The following is a 20,180-nucleotide window of genomic DNA, read 5'->3' on the forward strand; positions in this document are numbered from 1 at the left end:
AATTTGGATCATTCTATTCTGGTGCCCTTTAGAAACAGAAAGATGGGGCTGGAGAGATGGCTCAGCGGTTTAGAGCACTGGCTGTTCTTCCAGAAGAGCCAGGTTCAGTTCCCAGCAACCACATAGCAGCTCACAGCTATCTATAATTCCAGTTTCAGGGGACCCCGCACCCTCACACAGAATATATATGGGCAAAACACCAGCGTACATTAAATAAATGAATAAATATTTTTTAAAAAGAGAGAGATAAATACAGTGTGTATGTGCTGCGGCGCTCCTGATCCAGGTGCCCATACTGGACATTCCCGGTCGGTAGTTGTATGTTTTTGTTCCGAGTCATGAAATCACCTTAGAGTATTTTTTCTACAGAACATCACAGGAGCTCATTATGTCTTGCCAGTATTTGCAAGATAATTGTTTCCGCTTTCTTACCTTAAGAAGGTTCTTCCTAAGCTGGACTCACCCCTTAAGGTGTCCTGTGGTAGGCATAGCACACATTATAAGTATCGCCTCATGTGCTGTGTCTCTCTGTTGTGGTTCAGAAAGTCACTCTGATGTCCCTTGTGCTTCACATGCACTGTCCAGCTCAGCACTTAGCATACATCAGTCATGGAGTCTTCACGTGCACTGTCCAGCTCAGCACTTAGCATACATCAGTCATGGAGTCTTCACGTGCACTGTCCAGCTCAGCACTTAGCATACATCAGTCATGGAGTCTTCACGTGCACTGTCCAGCTCAGCACTTAGCATGCATCAGTCATGGAGTCTTCACATGCACTGTCCAGCTCAGCACTTAGCATACATCAGTCATGGAGTCTTCACGTGCACTGTCCAGCTCAGCACTTAGCATGCATCAGTCATGGAGTCTTCACATGCACTGTCCAGCTCAGCACTTAGCATACATCAGTCATGGAGTCTTCACATGCACTGTCCAGCTCAGCACTTAGCATATACATCAGCCATGGAGTCTTCATGTGCACTGTCCAGCTCAGCACTTAGCATACATCAGTCATGGAGTCTTCACATGCACTGTCCAGCTCAGCACTTAGCATACATCAGTCATGGAGTCTTCACGTGCACTGTCCAGCTCAGCACTTAGCATACATCAGTCATGGAGTCTTCACATGCACTGTCCAGCTCAGCACTTAGCATACATCGGCCATGGAGTCTAGAGACCAGTTCAGTTGTTTTGTCTCATATTTGCAATTTTAAGGATTGGACCTAGAGCCCTGCTCCCACCCCGTGTGCGCTAGGCAAGTGCCCTACCACTAAACTGCATCCCCAACCCACTGTTTTTTGCATTTGAGACAGGACCTCACTCTGTAGCCCAGGCTAGCCTGGAACTCATTATATAACCCAGGCTTGCTTTAAACATATGACCATACTTCTGCCTCAGCCTCCTGGAAGGTTTAAATTTGATAATTCTACATTTTATTTTTAGAAAGTACTTGGTAGTTCTTTTAAAAGCCTGCTTGAAATATATGTAAAGGCAATGCATACATGTGTAACATAATTCACAGATGACAGTGATGAAACTCATAATTACAGAAGACAAAGCAAGGCTGAGACACTGGTGCTCACCTGTCACACTGACAAAATGACATATGATGTGAGCACATAGTCTATTGATAAAACTGTAGATGAAAATCACATACCCCCTCGGGGTGGGCAGTTGAAAAAAGCTACCGCACTCCACAGACCAAACAATACCGTTTCTAGACCTTCACCCAGCAAAATGCACCTCCTGTAGCACAGAAGTATAGTCTGCTGGGTTACAGAGACTGGCTCAGCAGTTAAGAGCACTTGTTCTTACAGAGGACCCAGGTTCGATTCCCAGCACCCACATGGCAGCTCACAACCTTTCATAACTCCTGTTTCCACAGCCTCTTATGACCTCTGAGGGCACCAGGCACACGGATAGTGTATAGATATACAGGCAAGCAAAATCATACACATAAAGTAAATCTAAAATAAAAATTGAATAATAAAAAGTATAGTCTACTGAAACTTTTTATTTATTTTTTCGAGACAGGGTTTCTCTGTGATGTTTTGGTGCCTGTCCTGGATCTCGCTTTGTAGACCAAGCTGACCTCGAACTCACAGAGATCTGCCTGCCTCTGCCTCCCGAGTGCTAGGATTAAAGTCCACTGAAACTTTTTAATGTGCCCTTTCTCATTTTTATAAGTAGCCCTGTGTCTCTTTAAAGTGTTTATTATATAATCTCTCCCACTCTTGCACATGCGCTCTCTCTCTCTCTCTCTCTCTCTCTCTCTCTCTCTCATATGGCTGTGTTTTAGGAACTTTTGGTGTCCTGCTCCTCTGTGAGTTACATTCTTTTGAACTTTCAGCTCATTTTCTGCAGGGTTTATCAGACGTGGAGCGTTTGGCCCAACCCTTCAGGGGATGGTGGGCCTGGCTCCTACCACCTTTCATATCCGTTTTTCTCTGGAGGAACTCCCAGACTGTTCAGTGTGTAAACTGTAACTGCAGACCTAATGAGAACAGAAAAGCAGGTCGTGGATCACATTCTTGAAATGAATGTTGTTTTTTCTGACCCAGACCGCCAGCTAAGAAGTGGTTTCCCTGACACACTTGTCTCTAGCTGCACCGGAGGCTGCAGCTTGAGTGTGCACACACTCTCCGTTCAGTGGGGTGTTTGCTGAGGATGTCTGTAAATCCTTCCTTGAGATTAACTTTCCATTTAAGAAAAACACACAATCTGTTTCACCCAGAATTTCCAGGTATTTGGCAGTAGAATTTTCAGGTTCACAATCCAAATTTAGTCACAAATGAAAACAAGCTTGGTGTTTTATTGCTATTCAGCATGACTCTAGAAGGTTTGTTTTGGAGAGGGAAGGTGTTTCAAGGTAAAGCCCGGGCTTCATTCCTGCTGTGCTTAGCGAGGGTCCTGTCACTGAACTTCACCCTGACGAGAGTGATTTGATTACTGAGTTCATTCACATCGAAGATGTCTTCCTTACCCCTGCAGACACCAGTGAAATCAGAGCCCAGTGACATCAAGTTTTTCACAAGCAAGACAGATGACCGGATTTCTTCTGCTGAAAACACAGTAAGCCTTCTAATTCAAGCCCACACCCAAATCATTTGGGTAGTTTCATAGTGTACTCAATTTCCTTTTCTCGGCTGGCTCAGACTTTGATAAATCACGTCTGGTGTTTCTTAAACCAAGGCGAGCCTTAGTCTCTCAGACCTGAAAGTTGTGTTTGTCATTGCTAACTGCCTGGCACCCCAGCAGACGGGACATTTCCTGTTCTGGGTGGTGTGCCCGTTTCTGTGGTAGCAGAAACTTAGAGATAGATCCCTTCCAGAATGGAAACATCAAAGCGCATGGTGGCCTGTGCCTTAATTCCAGCTCTCAGGAGGCAGAGGCAGGTGAATCTCTGAGTTTGAGGCCAGCCTGGTCTACAGAGTGAATTCCAGGACAGCCAGGGCTACACACACAGAAACCCAATCTCAAAAACAAAAGCAAAACAAATTAAAAAAAAAAAAAAAAAAAGATGGAAACAATGATTTCTGTGTGACTTAGGATTTTTTTTGAGTTGCTGATGGTAAACAGATGTCTGAAAAATCATAACTCATGTTTCTTTGACATGTGCAGTTTCCTTGCTATATTGTAACATTCTAGAAGTCAGATAATTTTCATAATAAACATGAAAATATGTAAGAAGGTAATGTTTCTTTATTTCCTGGAGGCTGTTTTAAATTGATGCTGTTGTAGTTGATAACATTTTAGAATCCAGGAAATATAGCAAAGCATCATCTTTTGTTTTGTTTTCTTTCAAGACTGTGTAACAGTCCTGGCTGTCCTGGATCTCACTCTGTAGAAGAGGCTGGCCTCGAACTCACTGAGATCACCTGCCTCTGCCTCCCAAATGCTGGGATTAAAGGCGTGCACCACCACCGCCCGGCTCGCAAAGCATCATCTTTAACATAAATTAATATACACCTTTTTCCTCCTTGACATAAGGATAGCCTCCAATGAGAATTGTAACACAGGGATCCTACTTCAGCCACACTCACCTGTGTGTGGGGTCTTAGAAAATGATGCTAAAGTTAGCTAGCTTATCCTTAAGAGTGCACACCTGTAATCCTGGCTGCCTCACAAACCAAGTGGCCTCTTAGAAAGAAAAATTCTGTACTGCAAAAATGAATTCAGCTGCAGGAACACCATGTCAGAGTCACTCCTGGTAAACAGCACAGTGTCTGGAAGAGGTGTAGAGTGTTCAAAAGGTTGTCATGTTCAAAAGACCTTGTCATGTACCGCAAAAGGACACTGAAAACACGGAAAGCCGAAGACCTTTGCCAGACCGACCCTACACATCAGTAAATGCTGTCTGCTTTTGTTAGTTACGTTGATACTCATGGTGGCATTTAGCACATCCAGCTTTGGCTTGCTGTTTTCATAATGGGGTTCAGCTGTTTGGACTTGCTTGTTGGTCTTCTTGTGAAATTCTGAGTAACTCATTCCACAATCTCCCGATCTTCTCTGGCAGATAAGTGCAGTGGTTGGTAAGAAAATGTTGTTTCTTTTTCACCTGAATGAGCCCGATAACCCCGTGGATCTGGAGTTTCAGCAGTCCTATGGCAACATCGTCTGCTACAGTTGGTATGTACAAGAACCCATGTGTTTCTTCTTACTGATGATGTTTGCCTGTCATTATATTCTGAATTATATTCTGAATATGGCATTCTCCTCATTTCAGTCTGTGATTTCATGTGTAACACCACCCAGCAGGTTATCTGGTACACAGTAGAGCCTCAGTGTTCATATTTTATCATATGAAGGTTTTTGCCATTTTACCCTTGAGAGCTCATCTCCTTTTTAATCCCATTATTGCTTTGCTGCTGTAGGTATGGTGATGGCTACATCATGATTGGCTTTTCCCGAGGAACATTTCTGGCCATTTCTACTCACTATCCAGAGGTTGGACAAGAGATATTTAAGGCACGTGACCATAAGGATAATCTAACCAGTGTGGCATTGTCACAGACTCTGAACAAAGCTGCTACATGTGGAGATAACTGGTTAGTTGGAGTCACATATTTCTGGGAACGTGGGGATGTCTTAGTCAGGGTTTACATTGCTGTGAAGAGACACCATGACCACGGCAACTCTTATAAAGGAAAACAGTTAATTGGGGCTGGCTTACAGTTCAGAGGTTCAGTCCATTATCCTCATGGCAGGAAATATGGTGGTGAACAGGCAGACATGGTGCTGGAGAAGGAGCTGAGAGTCCTACATCTTGATCCGAAGGCAGCAGGTGTCCCACAGTGGGTATAGCTTGAGCACATGACACCTCAAAGCCCACCCCCACAGTGACACACCTCTTCCATCAAGGCCACACCTCCTAATAGTGCCAACTCTCCATGGGCCTAGTATTCATACACATGAGTCTTTGGGGGCCATTCCTATTCAAACCACCACAGGGGGATACTCAAGAGAATCAACAGAACTTCGGGGTTGATGTGCATCTGACATTCACATTTTCTTGGACTCTGAACATTTTACAATGAAAAAATATTTAAGTCCTCTACTTCCCTGCTCATATTCAAATGGTCAGCACTCATAGTCTCTTGATAATGTATAGTAAAATAGCAAGACTATTTAACAAAGAAAACATGTAAAGGTTTTTTGCCTCAGAACAAAAGAATAAAATGGAGTATGCTAGAAAATCAGTCTTAAAACTAAAATGGGAGTTTGAGATTACATGGAGTGAGCACACTCCATCTGCCTCTCACCAGGACAGGTGTACAGACTGAAGAGCTTTGAAAATTAAGTAATAGCGGACCAGTTAGAGGACCAGAGCAGAATTCAGTGTGTCACAACTCAGCAGGGAGTCCCCCATTTGTCTGTCAGCCTTTCCTAGCCAGTGTTCACAGCAGCCCCGAATCTGAAAGTGGGCTCCAGGGCACAGATGGAGGGCCGTGAAGAGGCCGTTCACTGCAGGCTGAAGCTGTAGAGTGTAGAGAGAGAAGACCTGGAGGGATGAGGGATGAAAGGGGGAGGGGGAGGAGAGAGGGTCCAGCAGCAGGGCCAGGGGAGGGGGAGGAGAGAGGGTCCAGCAGCAGGGCTGGGGAGGGGAGGGGAGGAGAGAGGGTCCAGCAGCAGGGCTAGGGAGGAGAGGGAAGGAGAGAGGGTCCAGCAGCAGGGGTGGGGGAGGAGTAAGGAGGGTCCAGCGGCAGGGGTGGGGGGAGTAGGGAGGGTCCAGTGGCAGGGGTGGGGGAGTAGGGAGGGTCCAGTGGCAGGGGTTGGGGAGGAGTAGGGAGGGTCCAGCGGCAGGGGTGGGGGAGGAGTAGGGAGGGTCCAGTGGCAGGGGTGGGGGAGGAGTAGGGAGGGTCCAGTGGCAGGGGTGGGGGAGGAGTAGGGAGGGTCCAGTGGCAGGGGTGGGGGGAGTAGGGAGGGTCCAGCGGCAGGGGTGGGGGAGGAGTAGGGAGGGTCCAGCGGCAGGGGTGGGGGAGTAGGGAGGGTCCAGCAGCAGGGGAGGGGAGGGGGAGTAGGGAGGGTGATTACAAACAATGTGCAAAAATGCCAAGATGAAACCCAATGAAAACATAACTCCCCTTCCTTTACTTTCCAGCATAAAAATCCATGATTTGACAGAGTTACGAGACATGTACGCTATCATTAACCTGGATGATGAAAATAAAGGTATCGATCTTGCCAGAGCCCACTGGCACTTTGTCACTGCAGTTATGGAGAATAGTGGTTGTTGTGTGGTTTGCATTCTTACAGGAGTACAATTCACACCTCTCTGTGAAGCTCCCTAAAATAGCTTCGTTACTCTAGGAGTTGTGATTAGTAGTGCTGCTTGACTGGAAGGTTGTGGGGATGCTTGGGCCCCAGAGGCTGACGCAAACTTTAATCCCAATTGTACAGTGCATGCATGCTTTGTTTGAGCCACAGCAGATGACTCAGGGCCCATGGTCTCTTGTTAATGCATAGAGAAATAGCAAGATGATTTAGAGAAGAACACACCTCAAGTTTTCATGCCTGTTACATGAAAATATCTGTTTGCTTGCCTGCCACCGTGTATTGTGACTTTGAATGATGGTTTGTTTTGTGAATCGTTTCAGGGTTGGGTACCTTATCCTGGACTGATGATGGTCAGTTGCTAGCACTGTCTACCCAAAGAGGCTCACTCCACGTCTTCCTGACCAAGTTGCCCATCCTCGGGGACGCTTGTCACACAAGGATTGCGTATCTCACCTCCCTCCTTGAGGTCACGGTGGCCAACCTCATTGAAGGAGTACGTAAATCGTGTGGTCTGTCCCTTGTTTAGAAACTGAAACGGTTCTAACAGTTGGCTCACTGCTGTTCCAATGCTGTGTTGTAGGAACCACCGATCACGGTCTCCGTCGATGTGGAACCCAACTTCATCGCAGTGGGTCTCTATCATCTGGCTGTGGGGATGAATAATCGAGCTTGGTTTTATGTCCTTGGTGAAAATGGCAAGTCTAAATCCGAGTGCTGGATTTTTGAATACCTTTCCATTTCTGTACTATTTGGAAAGCACTAGAAGTGATTTTTGAGACTGAGTCTTCACTCATTTACGTCCTGGTCTCTCTTTCTTAACTTAAATGGCTTTGTTTCTACTCTAAAATCTTGGTATAACATCTAGGCAGATTGCGTTCTTTGCTTCTGTAGTGAAGGCAGCCTGGTGTGAGTTCTCCATTACAGAGGCCCTGGGTGGAAGGTCCCTTTCTGGCCTGGTAAAGGATTGGAGCTACCCTGTGAATTTGACTTAATCTAGAAGATAAAGCTACTTTAAAGGGAACAGGAAGCTGACGAGGTGAAATTAAGCATTGTGACCTCACTGCACAGTGGCTCTGTTGAGGCACACCTAAGCCTGGGAAGTGCTTACCTAAAGGTGTCCGTTCCTGCATTGTTCTTCCATATAGGGAACCTGGTCTTTCCTCCCCTCCCCTCTGTTCAATGTTTTCCCCAGTCCTAAGTCCGGTAAAGAGCCCTGAGAAGTGACCTGTTAAGTAGAACGCTCCATGAAACCTCTTTTCACTTGAGGCCTGAGTCATGCTGTCTTTGACTTCCTCTGCTGCTGTTTTATTTCTGGACCACCAGAGAATCCCCGAGGGTGACTTATATGGCAACCGGGAGTTTCTCAGAGTGGCTGAAACAGGCTTTCCTTCAGAAGACCCTTGCCAAAGTATCGTTGTACAGTCATTTGCAAGTAAACAGATGCGGAACTTTGACCTGTAATTTAACGTGTTGACATGTTTTTGAAATTGATACAGCTGTCAAAAAGCTAAAAGACGTGGAGTATCTGGGAACGGTGGCCAGCATTTGCCTTCATTCTGACTACGCTGCTGCCCTCTTTGAAGGCAAGATCCAGTTACATTTGGTAAGTGTGACCCCCCTGTCCTGGGAGCCTAAGTTTGATGTCCCGTTATCAAGATCCTTGACTGGGAAGCAAGAATGTGCAAACTAACTGGAAAACCCAGTGTGGGCAAAAAATAGTCCTTCCTTGACTGTATTCGATGTTCAGGTGACTTCTTACCCCCGTGCCCTGGACACCTGATAAGTATCGACAGTGCTACCCACAACATTAACTATAGTCAGGTGACCCCGTTGGTAACTTGCATCTAATAGGAACTGCAGATGAGCCGTGAGTACCTAAAGAGAAGGCACTCACTTCTGTCATTGGGCGTGTTGTGTGTAGGGATCCACCAGACTGTGCCAGAGAGACTGGCACCTGTGAGGACTGGAGTCTGGACCAGGGTACAGCACACATCTATTTCATGACTCTTTGCATTCGGGAAGCCAGAGAAATTAGCAGCTGGACAGCTGCTGAGCCTGCTGCACATAAACTTTCCACTAAAAAAGGATGCTCAGGGCTGCCCCTTGGGCCAGCTGCCATGTTTTGTGCATAAACTGGCCTAAGGTAGTTTGAGAGTATGATTGTCTAGTTGAACTTGGGAAAAAGATACTTTTCCCTAGCTGTACACCTTATTTACTCAGATAAATCAAGGAACCATTAAATGAGCAGCTCTCAACCTGTGGGTTGTGACCCCTTTGGGGATCATAGCAGATATTTATGTTACGATTCATAACAATAGCAAAATTACAATTATAACATAGCAATGAAATAATTGTATGGTTGGGGGTCACCACAACATGAGGAACTGTATTTAAGGGTTGCAGCATTAGGAAGGTTGAGAACCACTACCCTAAATAAAACATCTTCATATTTTAGATAGAAAATGAAATCTTGGATGCTCAAGAAGAACGTGAGACTCGGCTCTTCCCAGCAGTTGATGATAAGTGCCGGATTTTATGCCACGCCCTGACTAGTGATTTCCTCATCTATGGAACAGATGTACGTATGTGCTTCTGGAGGGCGGATATGGACAAGGTCCAATTCTTTACGATCTTGATTTTGATCCTCTTCCTAATGTTTTCCTCCCTTTATCAAATTCAAAACAAATGAAGTCTGTGGTCAGTTATATACTTATATAGAACCTAGGTGGCATGATTGGCTAGTATCAATGTTTGGTGATTTTAAGTAATTTTGATTACTGTGCTGGCTGGGTTTGTGTGTCAATGTGCCACAAGTTGGAGTCATCAGAGAGAAGGGAGCCTCAGTTGAGGAAATGTCTCCATGAGATCCAGTTATAAGGCATTTTGTCAATTAGTGATCAATGGGGGAGGGCCCAGCCCATGGTGGGTGGTGCCATCCCCTGGGCTGGTGGTCCTGGGTTCTATAAGAAAGCAGGCTGAGCAAGCCAGGGGAAGCAAGCCAGTAAGCAGCACCCTCCATGGCCTGTGCATCAGCTCCTGCCTCCAGGTTCCCGCCCTGTTTGAGTTCCTGTTCTGACTTCCTTCAGTGATGAAGTATGATCTGGAAATGTAAGCCAGATAAACCCTTTCCTCCCCAGCTTGCTTTTTAGTCATGGTGTTTTGTTGCAGCAATAGAAACCCTAAGATAATTGCATAATGCATAATGTCTGGAGTCTGACATTTGGGGCTCAAATATCAGTTCCATGATCTGCTAGCTGCTGAACAGCTCTTCCGGCCTCACCCACCTCCCCTACCCACCCCCACCCTCCCCACGCCCCCCACACCCCCTCCACATACACTCCCCACACCCCTACCCCCCCACCCATGCCCTCCCGTGGGTGCTAATGTATTCTCCTTTCTACATATCATTACATTCATTTGCTAAAACTTTGGTTTAAATTTGATCTCTTGGGGGTTTTGTTGTTGTTTAATTAACCCTGTGTTTTATCTGCATGTGTGTATGTGTACCACATAGGTGTCTGGTGCCCTCTGAGGCCAGAAAAGGGTGTCAGAGCCCCTGGAACTAGAGTTACAGACAGTTGTGAGCCACCCTTGGTGCCAGGAATTGAACTCAGGTCCACTGAAAGAGCGACCAGTGGCCTTAGGGCTGGGCCATCTCCCCAGCTCCGTTGTACTACACTTTTATCTCACTATGTAGCCCTTGCTGGCCTGGAACATTCTGTGTAGAGCAAGATGGCCTTGAACCCACAGAGATTCACCTACCTCTGCCAGTGCTGGCATTAAGGGCGTGCACTACCTGGTTTCTTGTTTTGTATAGTACTTTTGCCTAGTTTGGGTATCAAGGCAATACCGACCTCAAAAAATGAGGTAGTTATCTGCAGTTTTCTGGAAGCATTTATTAGAATTGTGTAAGTCCTTTTTCCTTCTACGTTTTGTAGATTTCACCAGTGAAGGCTGTCAGATCGCTCAGTGCTGTCTGAGCAGTTCATCTGGCTTGGCTGTACACCCATAGATGAGTAAGGAGTCAGCAAGCTCCAGGGGGGGGGGGTACACACAGCCAAGCCAGACCCCGAGCATGCAGTCATCTGTAGCCTCCAAGGCTACCCCAGTCTGAAGGAACCCGAACTACAGCCAGGCAGTTCAGACTCCTAGCTTAACCCTGAGGAAAGTGAATTGGATGACACCATGCATCCCTGGAAGCAGGCAAGAATCTGCTTCCTGGAAATTTCTCCAAGGTAGATGTGTGAGAGATGACTTGGACAACCTTTCACAGGACTGCCAGCCTGCCCGTGGTTGGCAACATCACTGACCGCCAGCCTGCCTGTGGTTGGCGGCGTCACTGGAGTTTACTGGTTTGTTTTTGAAGGTTTCTCTAACAAGTAGGAAATCTATAAATCGATCATGACCCTTACCACTAAACATACTACAGTCGCTAGATTACCGAATTACTTTCTAAATTCCCATTTCACTTCTCCAGAGTCTGTACCTTCCATATATATTAAATGCATTAACCTCTTTCTTTATCAAAAGTAATAATATTTTTATTTTATAATCATCTAAATTAAGTGTGAAAAGTCATTATTTCTTAATCACATTTTAAATTCCCTGATCAGACTTCTTCTTTTTTCCCTTTCTTTTTTAGACCGGCATTATTCAGTATTTCTTCATTGAGGACTGGCAGTTCGTTAATGATTATCGACATCCTGTTGGTGTGAAAAAGCTTTTTCCTGATCCAAATGGAACCAGATTAGTTTTCATTGATGAAAAAAGTGATGGATTTGTTTACTGTCCTGTAAGTCTAGAAAATTTGAAACTGTGAGCTGAAGTATAAGAATTCGGTGATGGCAAAGTGCTTGTCCAGCAAGCTCCATGCCCTGGGCTCCACCCCCCGTGCTGGGAAACAAAACAAAAACTCACAGTGCTCTATTTTTAATGCAATAAATGGGAAAGGTCTTTTTGTTGTTGTTTGTTTGTTTCTGAGACAGGGTCTCTCCTTATATAGCTCTGGCTATCCTGGAACTTGCTATATAGACCACTCTGGCCTCGTACTCACAGTAGTTCACCTGCCTCTGTCTCAGGGCTGGATTAAAGGTGTGTGCCACCTTTAATGTGCTAAAAAAGGTTTCTTTTAATATAGTATTCATCAAATAAAGTTTTCTCTCCCACAGAGTCAAGTACTGTAGTTCTTTGCTGTGGTCTGTGTAATACTGTGTTAGTGAGAAATGTCAGGGAAACTTGCCCGCTATTCTGTAATTTTTTATAGTATCAGTCTCACGGAGATTTGTCATTGATGTTGAGACTTGATGTTATTGTACTATGTAGCCCAGGCTAGCCTCAGCCACTTTAGTCTTGACTCAGAAACAAACAAAACACCAGAAAATTTGTTCCATTCACCTTGAGCAGCTTTTTAGTAACTTGGAGCCATTGTGTCTAAACTTACAGTTTTTCCCATAAACTAGTCCACTTATCAAACCCTGGATTTTCCCAGTAACTATTGTTTTGTTTGGTTGGTTGGTTGGGTTTCCGGGTTTTTTTCCCAAGCCACATATAGTACAGTAATAGGAAGAGACGCTCTCCCACTGTGGAAAGCTGGAGTCAGAGTGGTGTTGGGTTGGAGGTGGGCTGGGAAGCCATGCCTGCCAAGGCTGCAGACAGGCTCTTAACAAGGCAGGTTGTACATTTGTAAATCCTGTCTCATAGGTTAATGATGCCACCTACGAGATTCCAGACTTCTCACCAACTATTAAAGGTGTTCTTTGGGAAAACTGGCCAATGGATAAAGGTGTATTTATTGCTTATGATGATGATAAGGTGTACACTTATGTGTTTCACAAGGACACCATCCAAGGTACCGAATCATTTATTGTACTTTTACTGATAAATGAATTTCCATTGTAGTGAAATTGAAAACTTTCTAATACTTGTGCCGAGCATTAGCTTGAGGTATTAAAGGGTCTGCTTTCTAATACAGGATCCAAGGTCATTTTGGCTGGTGGCACTAAGCTTCCCTTCTCCCACAAACCTTTGCTGTTATACAATGGAGAACTGACCTGCCAGACACAGAGTGGGAAAATCAACTCCATCTACCTCAGCACCCACAGCTTCCTTGACAACATAAAAGATGCGGAGCCTTCTGACCTGAAACAGATGCTGACGCAGACCCTGATGCTCAAGCGGTAGGGAGGAGGGGACATGATTGACAGCCACTCATTTGCCTTCATGGCCAACTCAAAAGATGTGAATAGCAGTTGTCTCCCAGGCTGTTTTGAAGCTTAGATAAGATAATGGATAAGAGGGGCTGGAGAGATAGCTCACCTGGCAAGCGTGAGGACCTGAGTTCAATCCTAGAACCGACATTGAAAAGCATCTGGGCATCACAGCATGAGCCACGGGCGGATATCTGGAGCTCTCTCCCTGGCAACCTAGTCTGCTTAGCAAATTTAAGTCAATTATAGACCTTGTCTCAAGAACGAAACAAAAAGAGTGGATAGCATTTGAGAAACAACACCTAAGATTGTCCTCTGGTCTCCACACACTGTACCATACACACATGTATACCTGAGTTACACAAACATGCATGCACGTGTGCATACACATGCAAACAGAAAGACAGTGGGTATGAAAACACACATAAACTCCAGCAGAGGTGTCGTTTTTGGGTGTAGTTTTATAAGTGCTTTGTTATGAGAGAGGCACTCAGCTACAGATAGCCCCGTCACTGGGTAGTTCTAAGTATTAAACAAATGATGAAGTTATATTCTTGCCTTGCTTGAGATTTCTTTTTCCTCATTTTGTTTCCTCTTACCTAGGCCCACTGTGAGTTTCTCGGGGCTCTTGAATGAGTTCTTCAGGGTCCCATAAACTCTGGTATCTTCTCTAATTATTCTTCTTGATGAATCACCTCACATGACTATCACCACCCAGACTGACTCCAGAAACTGTCTTCAGGGCCAGGGCTTCAGCTTGGTGGTAAAGCACTCCCTGTATTGCCCTGGGATCCATCCCTGGCATGGCTCAAAAGAAAACCAACTGTCCTTGGGAGCCAAGTGTAGTGGCCTGCCCCTGTAATCCCAGCACCTAAGATGATCTCTAATTTGAAGCCAGCCTGGCCTATATAGAAAGACCCTGTCTCAACAAAACAAACAGAATCTATCTTCAGTTTAAACTTGTATTTCTAATTCCCACCAGTCCATGAACTCCTCAGACTTGCCCGCCTCAACACAGCCTCATCATCTTCTATTGCAGTGGTCCTCAACCTTCCTAACGCTGCAGCCCTGTAATACCGTTTCTCATGTTGTGGTGACCCCCAGCCATAGGATTACTTCATTGCTACTTCATAACTGTAATTTTGCTACTGTTAGGAATCACATCACAAACATCTGCATTTTCCAGTAGTTTTAGGCAAGCCCTATGCAAGGGTCATTCTTCACCCCCCATCCCACAAAGGGGTGGAGACCCGTAGATTGAGAACCACTGTTCTATAGGTTCCTATTTTCCCTCTTTCCCCATCCATCCACTGTGCATTTGCCTAAACGCACACAGAGAAAAGCAACAGGCAGCAGAGAACATCTGTGCCATTGACATAGTTTGCTGAACTCTGAAATGTATTTGTACCAATAGAATACTGGTGTTGTTTGTTTGTGTGTTTGTTTGTGTGTTTGTTTGTTTGTTTGAAGGAGGTTTGGTTGGTTAGTTGGTTGGTTGGTTTTCGTTTGATTTTGTTTGTTTTTTGAGACACAGTCTCTCTAGGTAACCCTAGCTGTCCTAGAATTCAATTTGTAGACTAGGCTGGCCTCAAACTCACAGAGATCCTTCTGCCTCTGCCTCTCAAGTGCTGGGATTAAAGGTGTGCACCACCACCCAGGCTAGAGTACTGATTTTATTAGACTCAAGTGAGAACAAAAATAATTTTCAACTACGTGTGGATGTAACGAGTCTTTTTCTGTCCCACCAGCCAGCTTCCAAATAATGACATGGAGACTTATTAATTGTGAAAGCTCAGCCTATAGCTTAGGCTTGTTACCACCAGCTCTTATAACTTAACCCATATTCTTATTAACCTATGTTCTACCACATGGCGTTACCTCTCTTCTATCTTGCACCTCATGTTTCCTCTCCGTGTCTCCTGAGGTCCACTGCACCTCAATTCCTCCTCCTCTTCCTTTCTCTCCCTGGAAGTCCCACCTATACCTCCTGCCTAACTTTTGGCCGTTCAGCTTTTTACTACACCAATCACAGCAAAAACATCTTCACACCATGTACAAATATCCTACAACATGTGGAATTTTAAAAATCAGAATTTATTGTTAATTGGTGGTGGCAAGGGGCTGAAAACAGTAAATTCTGACTAGTAGAAGAAGGTAAGAGAAGGGCTAGGAGATGCTCAATGGGTAAGAGCACTCGCAGCAGCAGCCCAGGGACCTGAGTTCAGGTCCTGGTACCCGGGTACAAAGCTGGGAGTGTCTGTCCACCCAGCCTCATTGCAAAACCATGAAACCCACATTCAGTCAAGACCTTGTCTCAGGGGACCAAGGCAAAAAATGATAGAGCAGGATGCTCTGTGCCCTCCTCTGGCCTCCATGGCCACACATAACTGCACATGCATGCACCTCACACACATACACTAAGATGGTAAGAAAAAAATCTGTGCAAGTAAAGGAAGAAAGTTTGGTAGGTTTTTTTTTTCTTCATAACTTGCAAGTGCTGATTATAGGCTAAGAAATGTTTTGAAGATTTGCTAACATGTAACGTTTGGTGACACACAGTCCAAAGAGTGCCTAGTAGGTGCCAAGCAAAGGCAGAGCTGTGGGTCAGCCTGTGTACTCGGTCCTAGGTTTTCTAATGCTTGGGAAATATGCAAGATGCTGAATGATCGCCCGGCGTGGAATGAGCTGGCCAGAGCCTGTCTGCATCACATGGAGGTGGAGTTTGCTATCCGAGTTTCCCGGACCATAGGGGATGTTGGCACAGTGATGTCCTTGGAACAAATAAAGGTATGCAGTGTTTCGTGAGTCACAAATTAAAGTCTAGATGCTACTTATTCAACTTCTTACATTTCAGTCGGTCTTAATTGAAACAACTGAATAGGTAGACTAATGGCACTTCTACTGAGCAAAAGCCTTTTGAAAAAATTCTTATTTTTCTTCTCACTTCTGTTTGTAGGGAATCGAGGACTATAATCTTTTGGCAGGACATCTCGCCATGTTTACCAATGACTTCAACCTGGCCCAGGACCTGTACCTGGCATCCAACTGTCCTGTGGCTGCCCTGGAGGTATGACAGCAAAGAGAACAGGCAGTCACCCTTCTCAGCACCTGTCTTCCTCTCCTGGAGTGGAGACATTTCAGCTCTCAGAGCCCCTGAGTACTCATTAATGTCAAAACCACTTTCACTCTGCATCCAGTAGATGTATAAAAAAGGCATGGTATTGTAACGTTGCTAAATAATTCAAAGTCTAAATGTGCCCAGAGAGAACGGACTGTGGAACTGGAGACTGTAAAAAGAAAAGCAGGTGTGGTTTATCGGTTGCGCATGTTGCCAGGTGCCGTTCTACGCTCTTAACCTGTATTAACTCTCTTAACCTCTGCCACAGTCTCTCTTACGGGACAGTACTGTTATTTTCTCTATTTCCCACATGATCTTCAAGTTGCTGCATGAAGTTCTCCTCTGTCTTAGAGCTGAGGGTCACAGGAGGAGGAATGAACCGAATGCTGGACTGAGTTCAAAGGCAGAGGGGAAGCGAGGCCTGGCAGTAAGACTGTGGGAGGGTGTAGACGAGCCGGCCCAGGTGGTGCCTCCCTGTCAGCCCAGGAGCTCGGGAGACAGAGGCAGGGGGACTGCTGTAGTTCAACGTCAGCCTGGTCCAAAGGACAAGTTCCAGGCTAGCAAGACTCTGGGGGGAAAAATGCACAGCCTTATTCCAGCTGTGTGTGACCCTGGGCATGTCCTTTGACCTCAGCTGAGGTCCTGCTTCTTTAAAGTGTGGGTAATGATGCCTAGCCCTTGGGGTAGTTGGTAAGAAAATGGGTTTATATTACAGCTAGTTAGAAGTAATTTATATAATTAGTAGCGGCCAGAAATAAGCAAGAAGACACATCTTTCCTCACAGATATTGAAACTAAACGGCATCCATCTTTTATAATGTAAATATAATCTTGTATAATAATAGTTATACAAGTGCCATAGCCTTGTAAAGGCTCTGAAGTGATAGTTCAGATAGAGACGGCTAACAGCGCTGGGCTCTGCAATAGCCCATAATAGTTCCTCCAGCCTCACTTGGCAGCACAAGTTAGGTGAAGAGAGCCCTGCTGCCCACCTGCTCGCTCGCTCTCTCTCTCATACCAGCTGTGTAGCATTGTGTAAGACCTAGCCTGTCTCTGCTCCAGTTTCTGGATCTTTGAAATGGGTGCAAGAACATTACAAAAGGTAGCTGTGAAAAGTAAAATAAGCTGATGTTCTAGACAGGACCTGGCAAGAAGATAGCACTTGGAAAAGTTAGTTATGGTAAAGTCTAAATCAGTGAGGAATGAACTGGGTAGATTCTTCAGTGGTGACCTGGTATATTTGGGATTGTATGACAAACTTTTAAGATGCTTTATGTGTTGTGTTTTTTGTTCTCATGTTCCTACATAGCTTCAGATTAGCTAAGAAACTGTATCAGGGCCAGAAATATGATGGTACCTTGGTAAAGGCACTTGCCACTAAGCCTGATGACTGGGCCTTGATCTGCAGGACTCACCAGATGCAAGGAGAAAACTGACCTCCACACACACTCTGACACGTGTGTGCCCATGCACGTGGACATAAATAAGCGTAACTTGAAAAGGAAAAGGAAGTGTGTCAGTTCCAGGTCAGGTATAGTGGCTCATGCCTGTAACCCCAGCAGGGAACAGATATGGACAGTTGCTTCAAGGCCAGCCTGGGCTACAGAGTGAGTTCTAGGCCAGCCAGGAATACGTAGCAAAAATCCTGCCTCACCAAGGAAGAAAGGAAGGAAAGAAATCAATTCCTATAGTATTTCCTAATTTTTTATTGGTGTCCTTCTAAGTGAAATTTTAAATTAATTGATTATATTAGCTTTAATTTCTCACTATTGGGAAAAATACTAAGGAATAAAATTTTTATTTTTAGATAGGCTTGACTTTTGAGAGGAGAACAAATTACCATAATAACTAAGATATTTGTCCAGTCTAGAAGGCTCTGTTACTGCCTTTCAAAATGTGTATTATAGCAATATCTTTGTAAATAGAAAGTTTCATTATGTAAACAAACAAATAAGAAAGTATTTCCTTTTACTAAGCCTGGCTCTGTGCGGCAACTTTGCAAAGCACTTTACCTTTCTGGACCTCAGGACTTTCTTGGTCTTTGCGACAGATGAGGCGGGACCTGCAGCATTGGGACAGCGCTCTACAGCTGGCCAAGCGCCTGGCTCCAGACCAGATACCCTTCATATCCAAAGAGTACGCCATCCAGCTGGAGTTCACGTGAGTGCCCGGCTCCTAGCTTCTAATCGGTGACTGATTGCTGCGTGTCTACAGTTCCAAACTGTCATTGGTTAGGCCATTCTCGAGGGGTGGGGGTGGGGAGATGGGCAGGGCGTGGGTCGAGACTGGGTTTCTCTGTGTAGCCTGGCTGTCCTAAAACTCGCCCTATAGACCAGGCTGGCCTCAAACTCAGAGATCCACCTGCCTCTGCCTCCAGAGTGCTGGGATTAAAGGCGTGCGCCACCGCTGCCCGACAAGGCCATTCTTCAATAATGGTGGGGGCAGGAGTCCAGAAATGTTTTATTTATCCAATGATGTCTCATTTTTGTACTTGTCCATTTTCATTTTCAGCACTAAAGTCCAGCATTAAAGTCTGAGTCTAAGATTCCCCCCCCCACTTAGAGTCTAAATATTGTCAATGATGTTCAGCCAGCAGCAGTATGCAGAGAATCAGGGTGATACGCTGGGTCTTATGACCTGTGCTCGTGATTCTGACCTCTCTTTACCATTTGGAAGATTTTCTGTGTCACTTAAAGGCAAAGCACAAAACTTTGAAGTTTGGTCTATATCTTGGTCTGGTTGTGCTGCTGTTATAGAATGCCTGAGACTGGGGGATTTATCAAGATCAGAAATCTCAGGTTGGAGGGAGAGCTTAGTAGTTAAGAGCACTCCTTCAGAGGACTCACGTTCAGTTCCCGACACCCACGTTGTTTGGCGCACAGTCACCTGTAACTCCAGCTGCAGGGGATCCCTCGCCTCTGGCCTCTGCAGTCATCCACACACATGTGCACATACTCAGTTAAAAATAAAGCCAGTCTTTTAAAGAAGAAACTTCTCACAGCTGTAAAGACTAGGGAGCTCGAGTCGAAGGCACCAGCATTTGGGTAAGGCTTATGCTTGAATCCTGACGCCACGGAAGGCTGAAACAGGAGAGAGAGTATTCCCTCCCACCTTGAGCCATTTTAATCGTGGCCCCAAGGACGTAAGTTCCTACGTCCCCAGGCCATCACAGCGGCAGGTGAGTTCCGACATAGGGAAGGCAGGAGGCAGCCTCAACCTGTAACTTAAAAGTTGTAGAATTTTTTCTTTCGTGAATTGAGTCGCATGTAGATGAAGACTCAGTGATGGTGAAAGTCGAGGCAGACGCTTCCCTTAAACAGATGGCCAGTGCTTGCATAATAGTCCTGCGTGATGCATGAGTCCACTTCACAAACTTTTTTGTATCTTTGGCAATCCCATGATTTGTTTTGAGTGATTTAGAATGTATTGTTTGTTTGTTTGTTTTTGTTTTTCAAGACAGGGTTTCTCTGTGTAGGCTTGGCTGTCCTAGAACACACTATGTAGACCAGGCTGGCCTCGAACTCAGACAGATTCACCTGCCTTTGCCTCCCGAGTGCTGGGATTAAACGCAGGCACCACCATCACCCAGCTGTTCTAGTATTCCTGATTGTTAGTTAAGCCATCTCAGCTGCCAACATGCTTAACTGACAGACTCTGTCTTTCTTTATTTCAGTGCTGCGTAAACATAACTTTAGGAATACTCGTCAGTTTTAAATTAATGTCCAGCTGTGGTCACTGTCCCCAAACACATAACTATAGCTGGGTCATTTATTTTCAGACATAAACTCCCACAGGCGCCAAGAGCACTACAACTGGACAGTTTTCTCAACATTTATTAAGACCCATCCCAAATCCAAAAATATTAGCCTATTGAAAAACGCTAGTCTATGGTTATCTTTACTTTTTAAAAAACTTTTTATTGATCCTTGGTGTATTTCACACCATGCATCCTGATCCCATTCATCTCCCTATCCCTTCCTATCCACCCTCTGCCCTTGCAACACCCCCCCCCACACACACACAAAATAAAACTTAAAGGAAAAACAAAAACAAATAAACAAAAAGGTCTCAGCATGGAAGCT

At 45.2% G+C, this 20,180-nt stretch overlaps 1 protein-coding gene across 2 annotated transcripts in view; it reads left to right on the top strand.

The window, feature by feature from the left end:
- The window catches only part of Wdr19 (WD repeat domain 19), a 67,012-nt gene that overhangs the window by 18,512 nt on the left and 28,320 nt on the right, over positions 1 to 20,180 (top strand). For both annotated transcript variants that reach the window (XM_028882229.2, XM_028882230.2), the window contains 14 exons: positions 2,990 to 3,070; positions 4,515 to 4,627; positions 4,873 to 5,046; positions 6,600 to 6,670; positions 7,096 to 7,268; positions 7,356 to 7,470; positions 8,272 to 8,378; positions 9,231 to 9,353; positions 11,418 to 11,567; positions 12,476 to 12,623; positions 12,747 to 12,951; positions 15,609 to 15,768; positions 15,938 to 16,048; positions 18,149 to 18,258. In XM_028882229.2, the coding sequence (XP_028738062.1) occupies positions 2,990 to 3,070; positions 4,515 to 4,627; positions 4,873 to 5,046; positions 6,600 to 6,670; positions 7,096 to 7,268; positions 7,356 to 7,470; positions 8,272 to 8,378; positions 9,231 to 9,353; positions 11,418 to 11,567; positions 12,476 to 12,623; positions 12,747 to 12,951; positions 15,609 to 15,768; positions 15,938 to 16,048; positions 18,149 to 18,258 (1,841 nt within the window). The remainder of the gene's footprint in view (positions 1 to 2,989; positions 3,071 to 4,514; positions 4,628 to 4,872; positions 5,047 to 6,599; positions 6,671 to 7,095; positions 7,269 to 7,355; positions 7,471 to 8,271; positions 8,379 to 9,230; positions 9,354 to 11,417; positions 11,568 to 12,475; positions 12,624 to 12,746; positions 12,952 to 15,608; positions 15,769 to 15,937; positions 16,049 to 18,148; positions 18,259 to 20,180) is intronic.

Source organism: Peromyscus leucopus, chromosome 10 (genome assembly GCF_004664715.2).
Source record: "Peromyscus leucopus breed LL Stock chromosome 10, UCI_PerLeu_2.1, whole genome shotgun sequence".
Classification (NCBI taxonomy): Eukaryota; Metazoa; Chordata; class Mammalia; order Rodentia; family Cricetidae; genus Peromyscus; species Peromyscus leucopus.